The following is a 22,184-nucleotide window of genomic DNA, read 5'->3' as shown; positions in this document are numbered from 1 at the left end:
AATCATTGTTATCTATACTTCCTTGATCTTGGTTAAGAGTAGCCTTTTACTTAAGAGCAATAATAAACTTAATAATGCTCTTATGACTATTACTACTTATGGCAAAGTTAACAAGACAAAAGGAATTACATGTAAAAAAGAAAATGTAGCCTTGGGGAATGACAGCTTCTGTGCTATGCACTTTGATTCCTGTTCCTTTCAATGTGTGGTTGTGAAAGCTTCATTGCATTACTGTAATTACATTCCTGAAAGGAGCTCAAATGTAGAAATGAATCTGTTCACTGCATCCACTGGACACCGAAAGGATGTGAACTATCTCATGAAGGTTGAGAGCTATATAGGGTTTCTGCTTTTGGGCTTTTGTTTTTAGTTGTCTGCTAGTTTGTAGAGTCAGCTCAAGACTGGCTTCTAGAGGCCCCTTCTGTACTGCTGTCAGGCAGTCCTGCTCCAGAAGTGCCTGTCCCCACCGCTGGGGAGCTCGCTGCAGAACCAAGGACTGGCTGTCCATGTGAAGCTTTAGCAGGGAATAGTATTGACAACAAGCAAAACTTTCATTTCAGCTTTTAATTGACTGTTATAAGTAAATTCTTGGTACATAAGACTTTTCTTTATACTTTTTTAATGTGCATATTTGTTAGATTTTATTTAAATAATTTTATACACAATATTGGAATAATCTGTTACATTAATGCACAGCTTAAAACAGTTCTTATTTACACTGATCACAGAAAGACAGAGGAATGAGGACAAATACTTTACATTCACCATCTTTATCAGCATTTTAAGTATAGTTAACCAGCACACATCACACACATCCATATCCATATTTATAAGAAATGTAATTGTTTCTAATTACACACATGGGCATGTAGGTGTCTCCCTTTCAAAAATTAAAAAAAATAATTGAAATGCCATTTCCCCCAGATAACCAAAGATTTCCAAAAAAAGGCAAATGGACCTGCAGATTGCACAATTAATGGAATCAGGCATGGAAATGTGGTGACTGTGTTTGGACACTTTTGGTCACTGGGGCACTTTGGAGAGTATTTCTACTAGTGGCAAGTTCTGAACTCATATGGAAGGTTATTCCTGAAAACTGCAATATGATCTCTTGCTTTGTAAGTAGACCTACTAGACACTAACACATTTGGTTTAATGTTAAGTTGTCTAACAACACAAAATTGCAGCCGAAGGATGCTCTGGACTTATCTTTTTTTAGAATATAAATTAAAAACACACGACTTCCTTGTATGAGATTAAGGCAGCAATGGAGAATATTGTGCTACAATGTGCATTAGCTGTAGATAATGTTCTATTCTCCTTTATCACATTTTTACATTTATAATCAAAGGCCAACATATTATTGAACTAGACTGGCTGACTACAAAATCTTATAATGGAGAAATAGGTCTTGTGTGATAACCTTGTTACATCAAAGTTGAATTTCTCGCCTTACAATATACAATTATATTCTATGAAAATTAAAAAAACTGGTAAAAATATTAAAATATTTCCTATACAGAGGTACCCTTACCTTAGATAAAGTCTAGTCACTGCTATAAAAAGGCATTAAAAATTAAGTAAAACACTGGTGTCAAACAAGTAAATGCTCACTATAAAGCTTTTATTTGTAAGGCAAATCTTCGTCAGACCTATTAGAAGTTATTTCAACATGTACTATCTGGAGATTCTCTCTTTGTAACTGATATTACCCACAGCAAACAAAAGCTAAGTCTTGCAGATAGGTTCACAGAGAGTCCAACATAAATTACAAATGCAGGTCATCTGCAAGTTTGAGACTCTTGGCAGTGACCAAGAAACAACATGACACCTTTAAAAGAGAGCCAGCTTAAGGCTTAGTAATTGTCTTAGTTCACTGAATTTATTCTGTTCCCTTATTAAAGAAATTAAGCAACTTTTGTTTAGTATGGCAGCTAAAGAAACACCTTTAGAAAGGAGGAAAGCAAAGCACACAGGTGGCCCAATCTTTCTGTCAGTGCTTTGGCAAAAGAGGCCCACTGTTCTCAACATGAAAACTACTGGCAGTAATGGTTAACTTACAGGAAGGTTGTGCTGCTGGACTGAGACTTAAGCCTCTCGGTTTCTCCTCTTCTTGGCTACCCCCAACCACTTGCATCTAGACATCTACATGTTCTTCTAAGGAGGACAGCTTCACTGAATACAATCATGATATCTGTGTTACTTACAGTCTTCTGGCTGTCTTCTGTTTTTCTGCGTGCTTCTGCTAGCTCAGTCATATGCTGATTGCAATTTGTCTAAACATATTCTGGCTTTAAATGGTGAATGAAAACTGATCAAATTCTGTACTTAAAAGCAGCTATATTACACTGTTATGTGTTTCTGCTGGCCATCTAGTTCTCTATAGTAGTCTGATGCATGTAGATGCATCTAAATTCAGTCTCGGACAGTGAACAACACCACTGTACAAATTAATCACCAGCTAAGGATCTTAGTCCTTTGCTGACTTCATTTTTATTAGCAACAATATGCAAAAATCCAAAATTTTTTGGCCTAGGAAAAGTTTCTGTGTATGGCATGGCTTACAAGTCTTGTCATTCCCCAGCTAGGCTTAAGCAGGCAGAACCAAGTAATTGTACATCACAGCTAAGAAACACACGCATGCCTGCTCGGTCAGTCTGAGTGGTCTTGGCTGATTGTCAGCAAAAACCGTCCTTTGAGAATATGGGTTAGAGAGGGGCAAGTGCTTGGTGAAGTGTTCGAATTGAAGTCTGAGTTACTACAGACAGAAATGGGTGAACAAAAAACTATTTTTCACGGCACAGAAACACTCAAATATGGGTGTTTGAGACACAACTATTCCCTGTATATGATCCTCTCTGAAACTCAGTGATGCAAGGTCACAGATGTAACAGGGCTTAACTGAAGGCTTAACTTCTATAAATTAAGTTCTAAACATTTTTTCAGTGTTTTGTGGTATCCTGTAATAGTGGTACCTTTTTCCTCAAGGAATGCAGAAAGTGGCTGGCTTTCTTGTGTACCAGCTGATACTAGTTCAGTAAATGAAGATCTGTAATAATTCAGGTGTCCAAGCTGCTCTCACATTCAGCTCTGTATGGTGATTTCTGGCCAGCTTTGCTTAACAATAGTCCATATGCTACCTTCAGCTTGTATATAGATATGAACCTAGTAAGGTCACTTCAAGGTCCTGTTTCTGACTTCTGTGATATATTATAAACAGTTTAGCTTCATATTCTAACAGTTTAACTTTCCACTATTAACTAGGTCAGCCCACAGTCACCATCAGGAACATGGCTATGAGTCAGAGGAAGGTAGACTGAAAAAGTGTTTCCCTTTGGAGGAGACTTTCTGGAGGTGTTTCCAGATCTGTCTCCCTGTATTACAGCCAAAAGACTCCAAACTTGTTCAAGGGTCTAATCTGAAACATCATGTTGACCTTTAAATTAAGGAGATTGAGTTTTTGCACATGAGCTGATCTGTGGACCATAAATATTCTTAGCCCTGAGAAAATAAAGTGTATTGGAACAAATATATCCTATTTTACTGCTCCGAGGGGCTCAACAGTGCACACATAATTTCTTCAGGTAGATTATATACTGTCATTTGTTGAGCTGTGCTAACTGTCTTATGTCTGAGTCCTTCGGGCCCATTTTAAAATGTTTTAACATTTGCAAGTCTCATCTCTTTTGAAATTGCTGATCTATGGTTTTCATTTGGTTCTTAGGAAAGAAATTCTTAAATGTTTGCCTATGCCTCATGCAACTTAGTGAATCAGTCCAGGATACAAATGAAATCTATCTACTCCCATAAAAGCGAGTATCTGCTAATTAATACTGTATGAATCGGAAGAACTGAAAAAGAGACATTAAAAGCAAAAGAACTTTCTACGTGGCCTCCTACAACCTAACAGTACAAAATAAACTTAATTCATGTCAAAACAATAGCATAAGAAGTGGATGTATATACAAATGTTTGGGCTTGACCTTTTTAAATAATAGCATTTAAATGGTATGTTGCTGAGAAGAAATGACCAATTATAGGAAATTTCCTCTGGGAAAATTACATACAACATACATTGCACGTGCAGTTAGGGAACGTACAATAGTTAACAGCCAAGTATTTCTCCTACGTTCTATATTTAAAATATCATGTTTGATCCTGGATTTCCTGCAAAATCCTTCACTATGGTAAGATGTCTTTCAAGTGTTGCCAGGGTGTATGCCTCAGGACATGACAGAACACCAGAAGGACTGACAAGAAAGACATGGTTCAAAGAGGGGCCAAACACTAAATAGCACTAGTGCTTTTTGGACTGTTGCCCATGAAAGGCCCACTGTTTCTACCAGAAATCTAAATCTCTGGAGTTTTAGTGGTGTAGCTTTAGAACAGTACCAAGTAATGAAGAATTATCCTGATGAATGACAGCAGGAGGGATACAAAGAAAATGGAGGATCTCTTTGTCCTTGGTGCTAACTAACCTTCTGTGGCTTGATGAAAAAATATGGATCACAGGCAGGTCTCTTTCACTAACAGGAAGGAAGGTCAACAGGATGCCGTCATAGCATCTCTAATGTATGATGGCAGTTTCCTTTATCAGATTAAAAAAAAGGCTTTTGAGAAAATAGTTTCTAGAACTGTCAAATGAGCTATTTAATTGCTTCACTGAATTCTTCCCATTGGCTTGTTACCAAAACAGCCAACATGATTAGCAAGCAGATGATACTGCATCTTGATTAAGCTTGTATCAAAAAATTTTCTTCTTTTAGAAGTGGGCTGCCTACTCCACCAGCATATACTTGCAATCCCATGGGGATATCTGGGAGAGCACCGGTCCCTGGAGCGGGTCTGTTCCCACAATAGGTATAGCTGAGGGAAAGAGTGAACTGCTTGCCTGAAAATTCAAGATTGAGTTAGAGGAAGACTTGTAGTTAAACCACATGGGTGATAAGGACCTTGCTGGGTGATTCATTTATTTATTTATTTATTAAAACTACAAGTGGTTGAACTGAAGGGAGAAGAGTATCTTAGTGGCATTTGATATTTTCCATACTGAAAATGTATTTGGGAGCTCAAAGCAGGAGGAGCTGGGTGCGAGAGCTGTGGCTTCTTATTGGACTGTCTGTACCATATCACTGAGTGGAGGAAAAAAATATAACCTGGTCTTCACAAAGGTATTTGTCATTTGAATGGATGCTAGCTTGTGTCTAATGGCATCATTTATCGTCCAAGAGGCATGAGGTAGTTGAGCATCTTATTCTGTGGAGAATTGAAGACATTATTCTTCATCTCTGGGACAGAAGTCATATTATTTTGTGGGAGACTTCCTTTGGGCAACATCCTGAACTTAAAGCCTAGCTGTGTGGTCATGCAGTGTGTATTATCTTTCTCATTCAGACTATTCCTGGTAATAAGATTCCTGCTTTCTCTGATTTGCCTATTGTCTTATGTATAGATTGCAAGTTCTTTATCTATAAAACCTCAGAACAAGATGGCAATAGTGCAACAGAGTCCTGAGCTTTAAATACTACACTAAACCCAAGATGCTATACAGTAATACAAATAAAAATAGTGTAGTAGGTAATTGCCTTGGGATTTCGTATTAAAAATGCAATCAAACCCTAACATGCTGGGTAAAGCTGATTTCAGTCCCATGTTAAGATATTTCAGAGCAGACTGGTGATGAGATGTAACTTTTCCTGCAAGGGTTTTGCTATACAGATGGTGATGATGGGGTGTGTCACAAGTGAACATTAATGCAGTTTGTCAGCATTTCCAAACATGAGCGAACCAAATGATGTATAATGTCACAAGCTATTAAAGCTCCATGTTAAAGAGCCCCCAAGAGTTTCAAAACTTGGTAATTATATCTATGCTAAGAAGCTTTTGAGTCATGCCAAGCCAGTGACTGAAGCATCTGTATTATTGAAAAGTAAGCTTTACAACAATGAAAAGATTCTCATGTAGTTCGGCAAACAATAAAAATGGGATTACTTATGAAGTTGGTGGGACAGCTTTTTTGAAGGCCTCAACATATTTTAATTGTTTGGCCTCTTGTGTAATTACAGAACTGGAACCACAACATTTGAAATTTCTTTATTATTGAAATGTATTTAATAACAGGGTTTAAACAGCTATCAGCCATCAGTTGGGCCAGAAAATATGACTTCCTTTATAATTAGAAGAAAGTAGCCTTTGGGTTTAAAACCCTGTTTAAATAAAACTACTATTTGTCACAGAGAATCTTTAAGAAAAGGACTATACTTGATATGTTCCAAAGTATTGATTATGTTGGAGGAAAAGGATGAATAAGGAGAGAAATTTCCCTTCCATTATTTTGAACAGAAATCGATGTTAAATGGAAAATGTCAAAATCACTTGGGGCTTTTAAACTGGACTATTTTAAAAAAGGGGGAAAAAAAAATCCTTCAACAAAAATTGTTTTATAAAAAAAAAAAGTGCCCCATCCTTTTAAATGGTCTTTTTAAAAAGAGGAAGCACAACATACATTTAAAAGACAAGATGAATTGAATATATAAAGGCAAAAAAAATTCAGAGGTAAGGTCCAGAGGTAAGCTCTGGGCTGGATTCAGCTGAGAAGCTACTGCCTCTGAAAATTACTGTAGATCTAGTGATAAATAAGTACAAGAAATAACTCAAAGCTACCGAATCTAGTGATCACTGGGAAGATACTACAGTGGTAAGTGATCACAGAATAAGAACAGCACCCAAATGCAGTTTGTTCTCTATCTTCTATCTTGCATAATACTACTAGAGAGAAGAGCTGGAATAGGCTTAGAGAGCCAAGTATGCCTAAAATATCCTTCTAAATTATTCAGCACAATCTTACTATGTTTTGGTAGGTGAATTCAGGTTGAATTATAATAATAGCATGTTCACAGCAGGAGAATAAAGCTGAAGTTTGGTATTTTGGTGCCCCTGGGTAGATTATGTAATTCTCGCTTCCTATGTATTTTACATTCTTTATTCGGAACAAAATATAACAAAAAGATGAAAGTCTGTCTATTTGCATGTAACTTTCATACTTGGCTGGAAGAGTCTGTGGAGTATGGATCATATAATAAAGCCATTTCAATTGTTGATATAAACGAATATAGTTTTCATTAAGTACAATGTGGTATTAAACTGTGTCCTGTACTTAGTGGCTGTAACAGGAATTCTGTTCCTGCTGCTCTTCAGCTTGTGTAATTAAACTTGACAGAAAATGGCATGGACACATATAGCAAAGACAACCTTCTTCACCAAGAGAAGAAACTAATAACAAACCACTGAAAACAAAGCACTGAGTCTTCACTTCAGAAGGATGCAAACTCATATCCCAAAGGATAGTATGGCAAGAAAGCTAATGACATTGGTACATAGTTAACATTGCTCTTTCCTCATAATTGAGATGTACTCTTTCTTTAGATCTAAGAACATTCAGGTGTTGTTGGTTTAAAATAGGTCGTGGCATGAATATCTGAAGTAATTATTACTGTCAGAAAAGTTTAATTCACTTCACAATAAAAAAGCATTTAACTTATGTTGATTGCTTTTTTTCCTCTGCTCCCCCCTCCTCCACTTCTGCCAATAGCAAAACTCACAAGTTTTGGTCATGTAGGGATCTCATGGCACCAAAGGATGTAAGAAAAATGAAACGGAGTCTTTAAAGATCATTTGAAGCCAAGTAATAGAAGGGAGGCATTGAGAACAGAGAGCAGATGTCTTCCCTCAAAGAGTCAGTAGATAAGCTCTGAGCCAGCCTGGTCCAAGCATAATCGAGGGAGCTTTGAACTTGACTTTTCTGTATACTCAGTTTAGCTTAACATATTGGCTTTTTCCACAACCTGTTGGTTGTCATATTGTTAGCCAGTGTTGAAGCTGTAAGGGAACAGAAGTAGTTTAATAACATTATTAGTTCAAATGATGATAGTGAGAGATCTTTTAAATACATTGGTTGACAAATCTAGAGTTGCAAAGAAATTTCAAAATAATGGATAGATTATAACCAAATTTCTGTGGATTCCATTTTGCAGTGTGAAATGTGCTGAATATAAAAGCTATTTAGTCAGTTCTCAGTTCAGTTTTAAAATTCAGAACTGACGAACATATATGAGAAGAAAATTTTTGTACTTCTTTGATTACAGAAGTTAATGTTTTGTTTACAAACTTAAACATTGTGAACAAAGCACTAGCTATGCTTCAGCAGTAACAAAGCTATTCCTAGCTGTTTGTTGAAGACAGCAACAAATTAATATGCCCTAGTGTTTAGCATGGTTTGAGGTATCATTAGGAATTTACCTCTGAGTACATTTTTTTCTAATTTCCATGAAATTAATTTGCTTCCTTTTTGCCATTATAGATTTGGGTTCAAAAGATCAGTACGGTGTAGGAATGGCTGTTTATAGCCCATTCACACAGGAACATCTGCCTCTGGAAAAACCAAGTTATTACTTATGTCTGGAACATTAAATCTTCAGACAACTGAGGGCAGCAATAGGGGAAAGAGAAAGCAGGAAGAGGTGCTGTGCTACTACATATTCTTGGCCACATCAAATAAATTATGGTCATGAAACAGGAAGCCTTTTCTTCCTGCATCTATTCTGCATCCCATAAATCTACACTTGGATTATTTCCTTTAAAATTAAAAATTATACTTCAAACAGTATTTTTCAGAGTAAGCAAAAGGGAAGTATTTCTTTTCGATACCAACATACAAACCACCACTATAAAATCTGGGTCATGTTTTGAGGTGGTGTGCATAATTCTAGTTGCTTTCAACTTTGAAGACAGAAAGTGGTCCAGCACGAATGCTGATAAGTGTAACAAGCTTCATATTTGCATCCTTTTTATCTTCTACAAAAAGGACTTTATTTCAATAAGCTCATTTTATTTGCTAAAAGGAAAGCAGTATTTGGAAACCTAGAGCATATTTTTCATGGCTGCTTAAGAAGTCTCTAGCAGTGTTTTCAATCAACTGTAGGCCTGTGGGGAACGACTATTCCACATAACCTTGCACATTATTTCATCATGCCCATTATGTCTAAGCTCTGATACTGGATATTTGTTTTGCTGTTTACTGTGTGTTGTGGTACATAATTGGAGTTTAGGAAATGTGACTTCAGATTGCTGTTTAATAACTGAGGGAGAGGCTATGACCTGTTCAAGTGCACATGACAGTTTGGAAATACCTTCGTCTCTTGGTGAGATCTCACTGTGTTCAGGTACAACCTAAAATACTGGATTCGGGTGATATGTAAAATTGGGAGTTCTGCTCAGTCAAAGAAGGAAGGTTTAAAAAGCCTTCCAACAGTTGATGTGTATGATACTGAGCCTCCTGCATCTTGTCATGCTGGCAGAAATAAAGAACCACAGACCTGCAAAGGTATCCACTATGAGGAGACTGATGAAAACCTGTAGTTGCTAAAGACAGGAAAGGGTTAGTGTCAGGAGAGGAAGTGTGGTGAAAGGAGTACAAACCTTAAACTGCCTGACATTTCCTTGGGCCACGAGTTGGTGCTCATTTTCAGGTGTGATGCAGTAAGCTAGTCTCTAAACCAAATGGGAAGAAGAGGAAAAAGTCAGCCATATGAAGTGGGATTATGTCTGTAATCCCCAATCTATAATGGGGAAGTAGCATGAACTTTATTTAAAACGGTAACTTAAATCTTTAATATCACTGCATCATGTGTCTTTAACTTAGTCACTGAGAGAACAAGCTTATTATAAGCCCCTTGGTATTAGCCTTTAATATAAGAAGCAACAGTAGAAGGTTTATGCAAATACTAAGTCCAAATATTTAGCAAGTGCATATGGAAAAGAACATCAGGAACAAGTTGGTATCACAGGCCTTACATCCCCTAAATTCACGCTTTTTTGTTAGTGCTGTAATGGGATTGACCAGTCCCAGTGAGAGAGAAAGGAGATACTGGTTATTTCCCAGCTCATCTCCTTTGTCTACCCTATGCTGTGCCATTTGGGGTCAAACATAGATTTTGATTTATCATAAACTTTCCCATTAGACTAAGAGCATACCTCTCCCCATACTTTTAACAGCCACAGTTTAGGGCATCGTACCTTATGATAGTTATTTGGATGTAATATAGTAGCCTTTTGCTATATTTCTCAGGGGGAAACTGGAGAGTTGCTGTCTACAGGAGCTGTAAAAGACAAACCAGAACTTGCTAACGCTACAAAATGGATGAGAAAATGTGGTTTTGGCTAAAGGCTGCATCCCAATATCAGTAAACTTGTGCAAGCTGGCAAGAACCTCTTGGGCCAGTACAAATTATTCTTCAACACTTTGAGGCTACTAGAAAATGGGTTTGTAAACCCCCAGGAATGGAATGAAACAAAGGGATTATAGAACTGCTGGACGTGAGATCTAGAAATTGTGCACAACATTGAAATGTTGGAGCTGACGAAAGCAGGGCAGGTGAGGAGGAGTTCCCACTTCAGGGTGCCTTTCTGAGGTGAACATGAAATGGAATGACTAATGTTTCAGAAACAAGGCATTTATCCCTTTGGGTCTGCCAGGTCTATGTGAGGGGGATGTGCCCTATCTAGGTAAAGGGTGAGATCCTATTTTCTACTTAATTCTCTGCGTGGTGGTTCAGTGATTTGCCCAAGGGTGTCAATATCGTGCTACACCATTGTGTAACTCTAGCTGTAGGAAAGGCGAGCAATAGAACTAGGTATAAATCAGAGTGTCTAGATTAGGTTATAAAATTATGATGTGACAGGACAAAAATTGATGCTGTATAATGGTGAAGAGTCTTCTAAGCACCATTACAGGTTTTAAGATAATATACTGTAACAGTGATAGTAAAATTAATATGATGGTAAAATTAATATGATCAGTGAACTTTAATCCTGTGCCATTTTGAACTGATAAATAAAGTACAGTGGGGTGAACTATAAGGAAATACAGATGCATTTTTCCCATAGAAGGAGGTACTTTTAAATAGAATACATACATTAATATTACATATAAACATATAAATGAAGTTAAAAGAACACTACTAAGTTGCAATGTTAAACATGGCTGTGAGGCACATCATTAGAACAAGATGGTCACAAATTGTTTCTCCCTCAGTTTCTGCTTTATTCAGTGCACAGACCAGGCATATTATGCATGAAGTGGGTTTATGTAGTCCAAGATGCTGCTAATATCCTGGTTCTTTTACTTAAGTAGTTAAAAATCAACAGGCTCGATGAGACCCTAAGTGGTGCCTGTATCAGAATTTTCTTGATGTCCAGATCTATTTCAGTACCTTGGTCTATCTTGAATATTAAGTTTCTTCAGTCATTCTGATATTAGTGATGGACACAACAGAAAGATCTACATTAATTCTAGCCTTGGCAGAATGTTGAAATAATTCCAGTAAATGGAGGATAAGGATACATATATGACAGAGAAAATCAAATACGAAGTGGCTGCTGTTAAAGACAGAATACTGGGCTAAATGGATCTCTTGCTGTGACCCAGTAAGGCATTTCTTCTGTTCTTGCTGGATTCTCATTAAATGAACAAAGGACATCCTGAACACAGGGCTACTTTGGGGGCACATCCCACCCTTCCAGTATGTGGATATATGTTTAGAGGCTCTTCAATGCTAAGATAGGAGAGGTCTGAATTAACTTTGTACGTATAACAGTTTACAACACTGGTATAGAGTGACAAAGCATACCTTAGACTGAACTCTGTTTAGGTAGAACTGTGTGAAGACCATACCTCAGAGCTGAATATGAAGCTACATAATTAGTATATTTTTTTGTTAATAAGGAAAAAATAATCTCATCAGTTGGATTAATTACATGCATCAAAAATAATTTTTCAGAATTATTATGGTGCTGTCTGTAAAACTAATTTCTATCTAGAAACTCAAAACAGTATGCAGTAATCCAACCTCAAAACTCCTGTCCATCTGATGGTTGGATCCAAAAGGTCACTCATAAGTAATAAGTTTTGGGAGTAAGAGAAATGAACTGCCAACTTAGATCCAGACATTTCATTTCATAACAACATTTCATGACATTTTATGAGCATTCCACTTACTTCTTTAAAGGTCCCACGCACATTCATAAATTTATAGATAATATAGGCAGGCACAAGTATCATTGAAGATAATGCTATTCCCCAGCCAATGCGATTTGCCCAGAGAGGGAAGGTGTAGTCATCGTAGGTCAGCGGTTTGAAATTTATTATGCTGACTATCACAACAAACTAGGGAAGAAAGCATAAAATGAACCACACATGATGAAGCTTAGTGAAAAACCAATTTCATGTGTTTTATTAGGCAGCCACCCTAAGGTATATTTCAACCTAACTTTACCATTTACCTTCATCCTATTTTGTGCCTCTTACTGCTTAAACTGTTCAAGTTTTTGATGCATTTACTAGTATTAACAGTTCATTTTAGCTACTCTGGACGCAGATTATTGGAAATTTTGGTGGGAAAATCAGGTGGTTGTCTGCTGCTGCCTCATTTAAACTAGTGTTACAGATATAAAAAAAGGTTTGTATAGTCAAGAAAAATCTCTTGCAGGATCTATTGTTCTTCCCTTCTTTGTTTCCCAGAGATACTAGGCTTCATTTAGAAGTTTTGTATTCATTTGCATAATGCAAACTCCAGCATGATACATTTATTGAGGAAAGGTCAAGCAGCCTTAAGTCCTGGAAAACAAAGTTAGTTAGTTTTTTTTTTCTCCTGGTGTTACCCCACCCAGTATTAGGTGCAAGAAGGAAAGAGTGGAGTGCCACCCTATTTCCCTCCTGTTAAATTCATATGGGTTGTGTAATATGCAGAGTTCCTTGATTTGGTTCTCTGGGCCTACATGTTCTGCTCCATTTAGCAATTTCAAATTAGAGTATTTCGAGCCTAGGGTTTCAAAGGCCTCACAAGGAGAGTAACGGTGTGGATTAAAGGAAGCCGATAGTGTGAAATCTGGTTAGAAAAATATTATTTCCATTTTGAGATTTTTTTGTGGATGATGTATATAGCTGCAGACAGTATGGAGAAAAAGCTTCAAGGAGATATTTCCTCATATCAGATACCTGACCAACTCCAACCTACCTTTTGTTGTATTTATCGTTAGGAACTGCTCTAACTGCTCTACCAGTCCCAAACAGGAGTCACCTTGCACTAAGCATGCATGGGATTGTTAGAGCAAGAATTATACTGAAGTTTGACAATTTTATAGCCTTTCCCAAATTATCCTAAACTACATCTATCAAAGAAACTCTATGTGATTTTTTTCATTTGTACTTACTATGCTTATGGGCTTAGTGTCTTCTGGTGAGACAGTTTGTATGCTTCATACAGGTGGTATAAAAATGCTGTTTCTTAGACCAAATGATCAAATTTCTAGAATTTGTAGGTTTTTATTATATGGGCTAATGGTGGACTACCTTTTTTTAATGCTAGTGACCATCTTTATAGTTTTCACTTATAAATTAATAAGTTAAAACATTTTGGTCTTTTATCATGATTTGCTTTATTTCCTTAATGTATTGAATGATGAACCCAAAAGATAGGCTGTGAGAAGGTAAATTAATTGTAATGTCCATGTTGCCTTTTAGAAGACTGAGAAAATGTACAGCCATAAAAACTGCCCAATGTCCCCTAACTGGTGTGATATCATTCCCATGGGTTTTAAAATATATTGATACCCAGTAATTAATTTGGTATGTTCCAAGTTAATGCCTCCAGCTGGAAAAGAAATTGTGCATTGTGATGGCTGAAAGATGCATTACCTACAGATTCATTCTGACCCTTATGTTTATGGGCCTCAGTAGGAAGGTATTGGGGCCATTTCACCAAGAAATCTTAAGCTACCCAAAGGTTAAACTGACAGTCACTTCAGCTTTCTCTAGCTAGCTCGCTAAAACTCTTTTTGTAAAATTTAAATTTTCAACAGTCTCCTAGTATGCAAAACCTGAGGATGCTTGGTGCAGCATTTTTTTGTTCTACTTGAGTCAGCCTGTTTGAAGTGCTGCAGGATATAGTTCCATACAAGCTTCTTTACAAAACAGTGTTTAAAAGGATAATAAATACATGCTTGGTAGGTGCTTACTGATGAATCGGGGCCAGAAGCTTTTATGTTAAAAAAACCTCAAACAACAAAGTGGACCTGAAGGCTGACATAAAAGCCTACCTAGTGTATCTTTGGAATACCAGTCCTTTAAGAATGCACAGCTTTAATGCAATTAATAGTTGCCTAAAATCATAGCGAGGTCAAATTTCCATATTATACATCCTGACCTTTTGATTTACAAATATGCAGAGGAAAAGATCCCAATATAAAACTGTAGTTTACTTCTGAATCTAACCTTTACACAAAGCAAGCAAACACTGGGATTTTTTTCCCCCAAATGTAATGAAGCACTTGTTTTTCATATCAGGCAGCTTACAAGGTATATATAATACATCTCTTTAGCGTTTCACATAGCTAATTACGGGGCATAGTCGCATATTAGTTTTTTTAAGGTGTCATTCCACAATTTGGGGATCTTGGTATCCTCCAGTGAAAAATAAATTCTTGCTAACACAATCTCTTATCCCTGGCCAGTTTATTTTCCCAACAGAATGATTTGTGTTTAATACGTGTAGATGCTGGGGGGACAGGGAGGACACTGCCTAAGCATTCAGTGTTCCCTACGAAAAGCTACTTTCTTTCAGTCCTGCTAAAGTGAAGGAACAGATGATCAGAGCTGTAATTAGCTTCTCTTTCACAACTGAAATGTATTATACAAAGTGTAACCAATGTGATTGAGGGAGACAAAGAATGAAATCAGAGTGTCTTTTATTCATTCTGACAACATCAGGCATAGCAATGGGTATCTTGCTCTTGGTACCTATTGTATGTTCTAGGAAGCAACCTAGGAAGCAACATACTAGCATTCTTTCCATGATGATATAATTATCAACACTTACCAATAAAAAAGCAGGGCTAACAAATTTCCAGCACAATCTCCAGTAGAGGCCTGGCTTGAAGCCCATCATTTGTTGGATATCCTCACTGAATCTGTCCACACCTAGAAGGGATGTGAACATCAGACTGGCGTAAATCTAAACTGATGAGATGCTGGCATACCCCACACCATCTGCTTTTTCAGAAAGCAGACATGAATGACTTCCAAATCAGAAGGTAACAACACTGATCTCCTTCAGTGTCTTTGACATCACTGTGTGCAAGACTTAAATGCCTGTGAGCACTTAAGGCCTGTTGCAAATAGCGTTACCTTTGATAGCGGCATTTAATAAATATGCGAATTTAAGCTGTGTATGGGGCACACTTTTTTTTAGTAGTTGTGGACTACTGTAACCTAAATACTCAATACAGTTATGAGTGTCCTGAAGGAAAACCCTTACACAAACTGCTTACTGATAATGGGTTAGATTCATACGATACTTAATTTATCAAAGGAAGCTTACCTGTTCCAGTTAATGGCATATTTATCTTTCAGTGTTTCACTGAATACCACAGAATGTTCATTATATCTATGACAAATGTAATTTCATCTTTTATCACCTTTCCAAGGAACTAGAGAGATGCTGCTTCTGTTCAGTATAAATACGTACAAAACTAAATCTGCTAGAAACAGGTGGCCTTTTTTAGAGTATCCTGTGTGGTTTTGATAATTATAATACCAACTAGAATTTTCTAAAGTTGTTAACCTCTGTATGCATCTAAGTATCTAGTAATGTAGCTGTTGTGGATACCTTAAAAGATACATGAGCTGTTCATGTGAGTAAAAACCAAGAGTAGACAGAAATTTTACCTGCTGCAGTAATTAAGACTGCAGAGGATAACGTGAAAATTGTTAAATTAAGACATAGATCAAAGATAAGTTCTGCTAATTGTACCAGGAATATAGAATATGGCGTTGGAAACATGGATGGCTTGATTCATTATTATCAAAACCTTGACAGTAACATACAATATTTCAGTATAAGACTTTGTATTAGCACGCAGGAAGTAATGTACAAGATTTCTATTGTCAGGAAAACTACAGAACAGTATCACATTCAAAATCACTCATCCTGCTGCAGGTAGCTAACGTTTTCGCTGCACTGCAGAGCAGAGCAAAATGAGGCACTGGAACAAAGGGTTTAGCGAGTAACATAATGGCCAGAGGGGAGAGGAGCTGCAAAAATCCAGTTCTCAGTCTTTAATATCCCTTGAATCCATCTAGTCTGAGATTCTGTGTGTGATAACATGTGTGGATATTTAGTACTTATGTCAGCTGAAGTATTAGTAGCTATAAAAAGTGTAAATAGTTGCGGTAGAAATCTTCCCACAGCCAGTGCAGAAAGGAAGATCCTCTCACCTAGTTGACTCTCCTTCAGAAACGCTATCTAGACCATGACTTCAAAATCAGAACAGGTCATGCTGTTCAGGCCAAGGTGAAAACAAAAAAATCTGCTGTCTTGGGTTCCTCAGGACATACCAAATTCTTTAGCAGTGAATAAGGAAGAAATGGCATTTCAGACAGTGCCTTTTAATTCCTTATGCATTTTACACATTTAAGTAACTGTTAACGACTTTTGTGTCTCAATACACAAGTATAATGTGCTTTCTGTAAGTGGCACTAGCCTGATCTAGCTAAATATTTTGAATCATCTACAAGGGTATCAAGCTGTCTGTATGTGAGAAATGTATTTTTTTTACTCTAGTAATATTAATTCATGTCAACTTGCATGCTTTGAAATTTCTGGAAATAGCCTTCAGTGGGACATTTGCCGTCTTCAGTATTTATTGGGACACTTTTTTACATTAAGTAACTTACTATAACTTACTATGCGATGCAAACATGCATTTTATAGTGACTGTAAAATGTCCATTTGAACGGTAGCTTCTTCACAGTTTTTTTTTTTTTATTGATTCTATTATGATTAGACTTACCAGTATGAGGTATCTTGCAAAAGTTTAATCTAAGGCCATGCTATTTTCCACACTGTATTTTAGAATGGGATGATTATTGCTAAATGTCCTTCGTTTTCTTTAAAAAGAAAATAATCTCTGACTTTACACCCTTAGAGACACTGGCTCACAGAGAAGCAGTTCTCTCTAGTGCAATCTGTTATGTCAGACTACTAGTTTGTGATTTATTATACTTGATGTGTTCAGGCAGTTTACTTTCAATGCTGAACCCTGTTAGGTAAACAGCAGAAATGCAGCTTTTTCCCATTTGTTAGACAGGATGTATAGTTTACCAAAAAAATTGTTTCTCTTCATGGGGACCTGTTCAGTAGGATTTATTTAATGTAAATAATTAGGACAGCTTGAGTTAGTCCTTTACATGCAGCCAGGATGTAATGTATTTACAAGGTCTGGACATTTGAGTGTAAACTTCTCTTTGATTTCCACACCCTCCCAATATTATGTACAGGTGAAGAAAAGTAGCCAAAAGGATCTGCAAATGCTCTTTAAATTTAATCTAATTCTATTTGCAGTGCCTTCTGTGAACTTTAAAGTGACTGAATTTCAACTGCTATGAATACTCAGTGAAATTTATCATTGTGCAGAAGGTCAAAGACAAGGACTAGATATCTCCAAAAATTTTATTTCCAGGCAGATGTACCCAAAGCTCAAATAGTGCTTGGTGTTCAATTTCTACTGCAAATGAGGGATAAGTAGGCCATGCTCTCAGTCTGCTTTTTCAACAGCATGCTTTTTTAATACATTATATCTTCAAATAACCATTCTAAGAATCAACCTGTAGACCATAGCTATAGCTACAGATGACAGTACCTGTAGGGCTTGATTTTTTCTAGTTCTTGAAAGCATTTACTCATTTTTTTTTTGTGATTCTGTGGGTGACTCAGTTACAGGGAGTAACTGGTGTACCACACACAAAAACTCCAGATGACTTGCTAGAGAGCTAGTGATGAATATGGAAGTAATCTCCTTGTTTTTGCAGTGAAAAACGAGAGATACTTACCATTTATGATCAGGTCCTGGTTAAATACACTGAACCCAAAGAGAATTTCAGTGTAATTTCTGAACTAATAAACACAGTTGCCTGAAAATTCACCACTGTAATGGTCTATTAGATGGCACAGGAAAATTTGGCCTGTTCTCTAAGTACATAACATTGTGTTGTCAAGGGAATTAAACAAATATGGAAAAAAGAACAGATTAGGAAGAAAGTGAAAAGTAGATTTGGCTATAGATGCAATTTACCCTCCTCACATTGGGACAACCTTCTTTCATCTCAGTGATGATCACAGTTCAGATAGAATGAAAGTCTACATGTTACGAGTACCTCCGGCACCCGCTGCCTGCTAGGACTTTGTAAGTCATTCTGCTGTAAAGGCTCAGCCAGTGGCTTCACATCCACTCACTTGCACAGAAGCCCCTGAGCAGGTCCTGGCCACGAGGTGAAACTGCTTAGTGGTCATAGCTGAAATAATTTGTGGGCATGTTTCCAAAAAGTAGTGTCATAGCTCCAACAGTCATTTGGATCCCTACAAGCAATCTTTGTATGTGTTGATTTCCTCTCCTGTCTTGTTTAACTATGTGATGTGTAGTATTCTTTTATATGCTTGGAACTTTTTTTTTTTTTTAATTTGGAAAGTAAAAATTAGTAATAATGCCTGTAATGCCATACATAGGATTTAAATGAATCCAAGAAATGAAATGACTATACTGAAATAATATAGTAGTAAGAAAAAAGATATATTGAATCAATCCTGAAGTTATTTTGCACTTAATTCCTATTCCCTGTGAGTGTTACTTCACTGTTTTTTCTCCCATATTGAGTTTTACTTGTGTGGACATGTGTAGCAGTGTATGAGCTCACACAGTTTGTATGCAAATCAAGAGTTTTAGTGAAACTGCTTCATCGATCCATCCTATATTTTGACCTTTGAGAATTACAGTAGATCATAGAACCATTACAGAACCTCCTTTTGGAGGAGTTCTTGGGAGGTCTCTAGCTCAGTCTCTTGCTCAAATCAAGGTCAGCACAGTTCAGAACAGCTTTCTCATGGCATTGTCCAGCTGGGTCTTGAAAACCTCCAAGAACAGAATCAGCAAGAACTCTCTGTGTGTAATTATCCTTATAAAGAAAAATTATTTTCCTCCTTTCAATTTGACTGATCATCATTCTGTCCTCCCATTGTGCACTTCAGTGAAAAGCCTGACTCTCTTGGTAACTACCTTGTAGGTATTGGAAGGCCACTATCAGGTCCTCCCTAAGCTTCCTGAAGGCTAAATAAGCTCAATACTCTCAGACTTTCTTCACAGGGCCTGTGCTCCAGCTCCTGAATGTCTTGGTGGCCCAGCACTGGACTCTCACCAGTTTAAGACCACCTTTTTTACTGAGGGTCAAAACCAGGACACAATAGTCCGGATGCAGTCTAGCAGGTGCTGAGTAAAAGAGAGTAATCATTTCCTGTAATCTCCTGGTTATGCTTCTGTTACAGCTCAGTATGCTGTTGGCCCTCATATGCTGGCAGGTCACTCTTCTGACTCATTTATCCTGCTGCCCACATCCTCAAGCAGCTCATCTCTGAGTGTGAGTAGCAAATCCAGAAGAGTGTCACTTCTGGTTTGGCCACCTAGCATCTATGCTAAGAAGTTGCTCCTGATACCTTCATCTGTAAGAACCAGGGTCTGATCTAGACACTTCTTTAAGTTGCCTGCAGAAGGCTTCTTCCACTTCCTGACCCTGATCAGGTGCTTTGTAACAATATTCCCCACGATGCCACCCTTGCTGACATCTGCCAGGACCCACAAGCACTCAGCCATCCTGTCATCCATTCACTACATTTGAGTTGCTCTTCTGCACATAAAGATGACACCTGCCACCACCACCTCTGCTAACAAGCATGTATCCATCAAATGCAGAACCCCCGTCATACAAGCCTGCATCCAGGAAAAGATGAGGAAAGGCATTTTTTTTCCACACGGTTCAGTAATCATTGACATTGGGAACATGAGAAAGAAGGGATAAAAAGAATATAAAAGTCATTGTGTAGCATTCATTTGCAAATCCTACAGAGCACAGAACAAGGTATCTGTTGATTAGCTGTGTAGTGAAGTAACAACAACTGTCCCTTTTTGTTCCTGAGTCTCCTCCCTAACTCTGGAGCAATATTGATGTTCACTGGAGGTGACCCTGACCTGGTGGCAGTAAGGGAGTAAGACATACCAATACCATTCCCAAAGAGGGCAGCTGTGCTGGCATAAAGATGAGAAGAACAGTAGAAAACATTTCCCAACCCCATGGCAGTGCAGTAAGCTCTCCAAGTTGGTTTGCCCTGTTTGTATTCCCATTCTGTAGAAATGTCTGCCTTCATACTTTGTCTCTCATGCCAGGCACACATCCATACAAAAGCATAGATGAGTACCAGCAGTCAGGACTTGGTTAATTTCTCTCCTTTTTGCAAAATCAAAGAGTTGATCTTAGATTTTTTTCAAATAAATGCGCCTTTTGGCCTGAAATTGCAGTCTAAGGGATCTTTTTGGAAATTATTTAAGTAAATGAAAGCAGTGAGATTACAGGTGAGGATGAAGATCATTGCTAGCTCATACTGAGCTTATTCTAGTCATTAAGGGAGGTGTTCATAGTAAAATCTGACTGAGTAGAGATTTTACTGCAAGTGAAACCAGAGAGCAGTTTTGTGTCAATGGGAGAGGTGTCTGGCTTAGAATATTCATCAGACGGATGATATCAGGGTTGCACAAGAGGAAAAATGGTAACAAGCTATTAGTCATAACTAAAATACATCTGAATACTAAACAAACTAGCTCTCCCTTATCTTATACATATAGTTGGCCTTTGCAAGGAGAAACTTCACAGTCAGTGGTCATAGGTATAATTTGAATTAAATTTCCATGGTTTTGGTCTGTGCCAAAATGTCAATGCTTGCCTTCAGGCTGGCTTAATATTCGGCTGGGTCATTAAGGCAGCTGGGGTCTATCAGAAAAAAAAGGTAGACAAGACCATGACAGATTTAATCAGTTTAAATAGCACCTGGGGCTGTAATAAGTTTTTATAAAGCAACAGGTCATGCTATGTCAGTAAAAACATCTGTCAGCTGCTTAAGACAAATGAATAGATATTTTCACTGTTATGGGGAGGCAGGAGGGAGAAAGGAAAAGATGATGAAGGATAGAAGGTGCAACAAATAAACAAAATTTGACTAACCTTGGTTTAGTCTGTGAACCACATACAAAGCCTAGCTATTGTAAAGTGCAGTCAATCCTGCTTTAATAGTAGCAGAGAATAACTTGCCCTTGCTAACTGAAGAATATTCTTAAGCCTTCGCTTCCAAGCTAAGCTGTGATCACTCTTCTGCATTCAGCTCTTTTACAGGGATTAAAGGCGGTTGTCTGAAATCTAGTGCCTCCGCTATTTTGAGAGAGAACAGCATATGAGCTGCTCACTCCATGCTGATGTTGGGTGACAGAATTAATAAATTAAAGTTAAAAATTATTTCTTTAGTAGATTGAACAGCTTTATGCATGAATGCCTTTCTTTCACCTCCTTCACTCATCAACAGTTTTTAACTGCAAGAAAGAGTTTGTTTGACTAGAAGAATATGGAACGGATGGATAAATGTCTGAGGGAGGTAAATGGCAGGTACGAATGGTAATGTCTAAGAACCTTCTGAATCATATGTTAACTATAAACACTACCTCCAAATAGAAATGAAGCTGACTTTCAGGAGAACAACAATCTTACTGGGAATCAGGGCAGCTAGTTCAATACAGAGTTCAATGGGAAGAAGATTTTCAGGCTGCTATGACATTGAAAGCTGGTAATAATGAAGAGAGTTGTGACCAACCAGAAAGTATAACACGAGAATTAAGAAATCAGAAAGAAAAACAAGAGCTCAAGAAACTTGGTTAATATAGCAACAAGCAATTTCTGATATAACCAATAACTTGGACTGTTGAAGTGAGATGACCTGTATAAGACCTAAGATGCAGAATCCTATTGCTTTATTTGGGGAAAATGAGATATTCTTTCTGGGGCCCTTACAATTTTACTAACCCTATCTGTGACAAGAACTGATAGCATTCTCCCCAAAAGAAAGGAAAAATAATTTTAACTGTTTCTTTAGCAAGATATGCCTAATTCAGATTAAATTATGACTTTTTTCTGCTTGATTTGGTGATTTAGCAGCACTTTGTAATTTCTGCTCTTCTGCAGGTGGCATCTTTACCAGTGA

The 22,184-nt window shown here is 37.4% G+C and overlaps 1 protein-coding gene across 1 annotated transcript in view; it reads right to left on the bottom strand.

Moving 5' to 3' along the window:
* Positions 1–549: 549 nt before the first annotated feature.
* Positions 550–22,184, bottom strand: part of SLC6A2 (solute carrier family 6 member 2) — a 79,261-nt gene continuing 57,626 nt past the window's right edge. Inside the window, exons 12-15 of the mRNA XM_074839799.1 lie at positions 14,934–15,034; positions 12,056–12,223; positions 9,478–9,549; positions 550–7,878 (exon numbers count right to left, since the gene is read on the bottom strand). Of these exons, the coding sequence (XP_074695900.1) occupies positions 7,855–7,878; positions 9,478–9,549; positions 12,056–12,223; positions 14,934–15,034 (365 nt within the window). The 3' untranslated portion in view covers positions 550–7,854. The remainder of the gene's footprint in view (positions 7,879–9,477; positions 9,550–12,055; positions 12,224–14,933; positions 15,035–22,184) is intronic.

Source organism: Strix aluco, chromosome 14 (assembly GCF_031877795.1).
Source record: "Strix aluco isolate bStrAlu1 chromosome 14, bStrAlu1.hap1, whole genome shotgun sequence".
Classification (NCBI taxonomy): domain Eukaryota; kingdom Metazoa; phylum Chordata; class Aves; order Strigiformes; family Strigidae; genus Strix; species Strix aluco.
The sequence above is the reverse complement of the archived record's forward strand: the minus strand, read 5'-3'. Positions and strand labels throughout refer to the sequence as shown.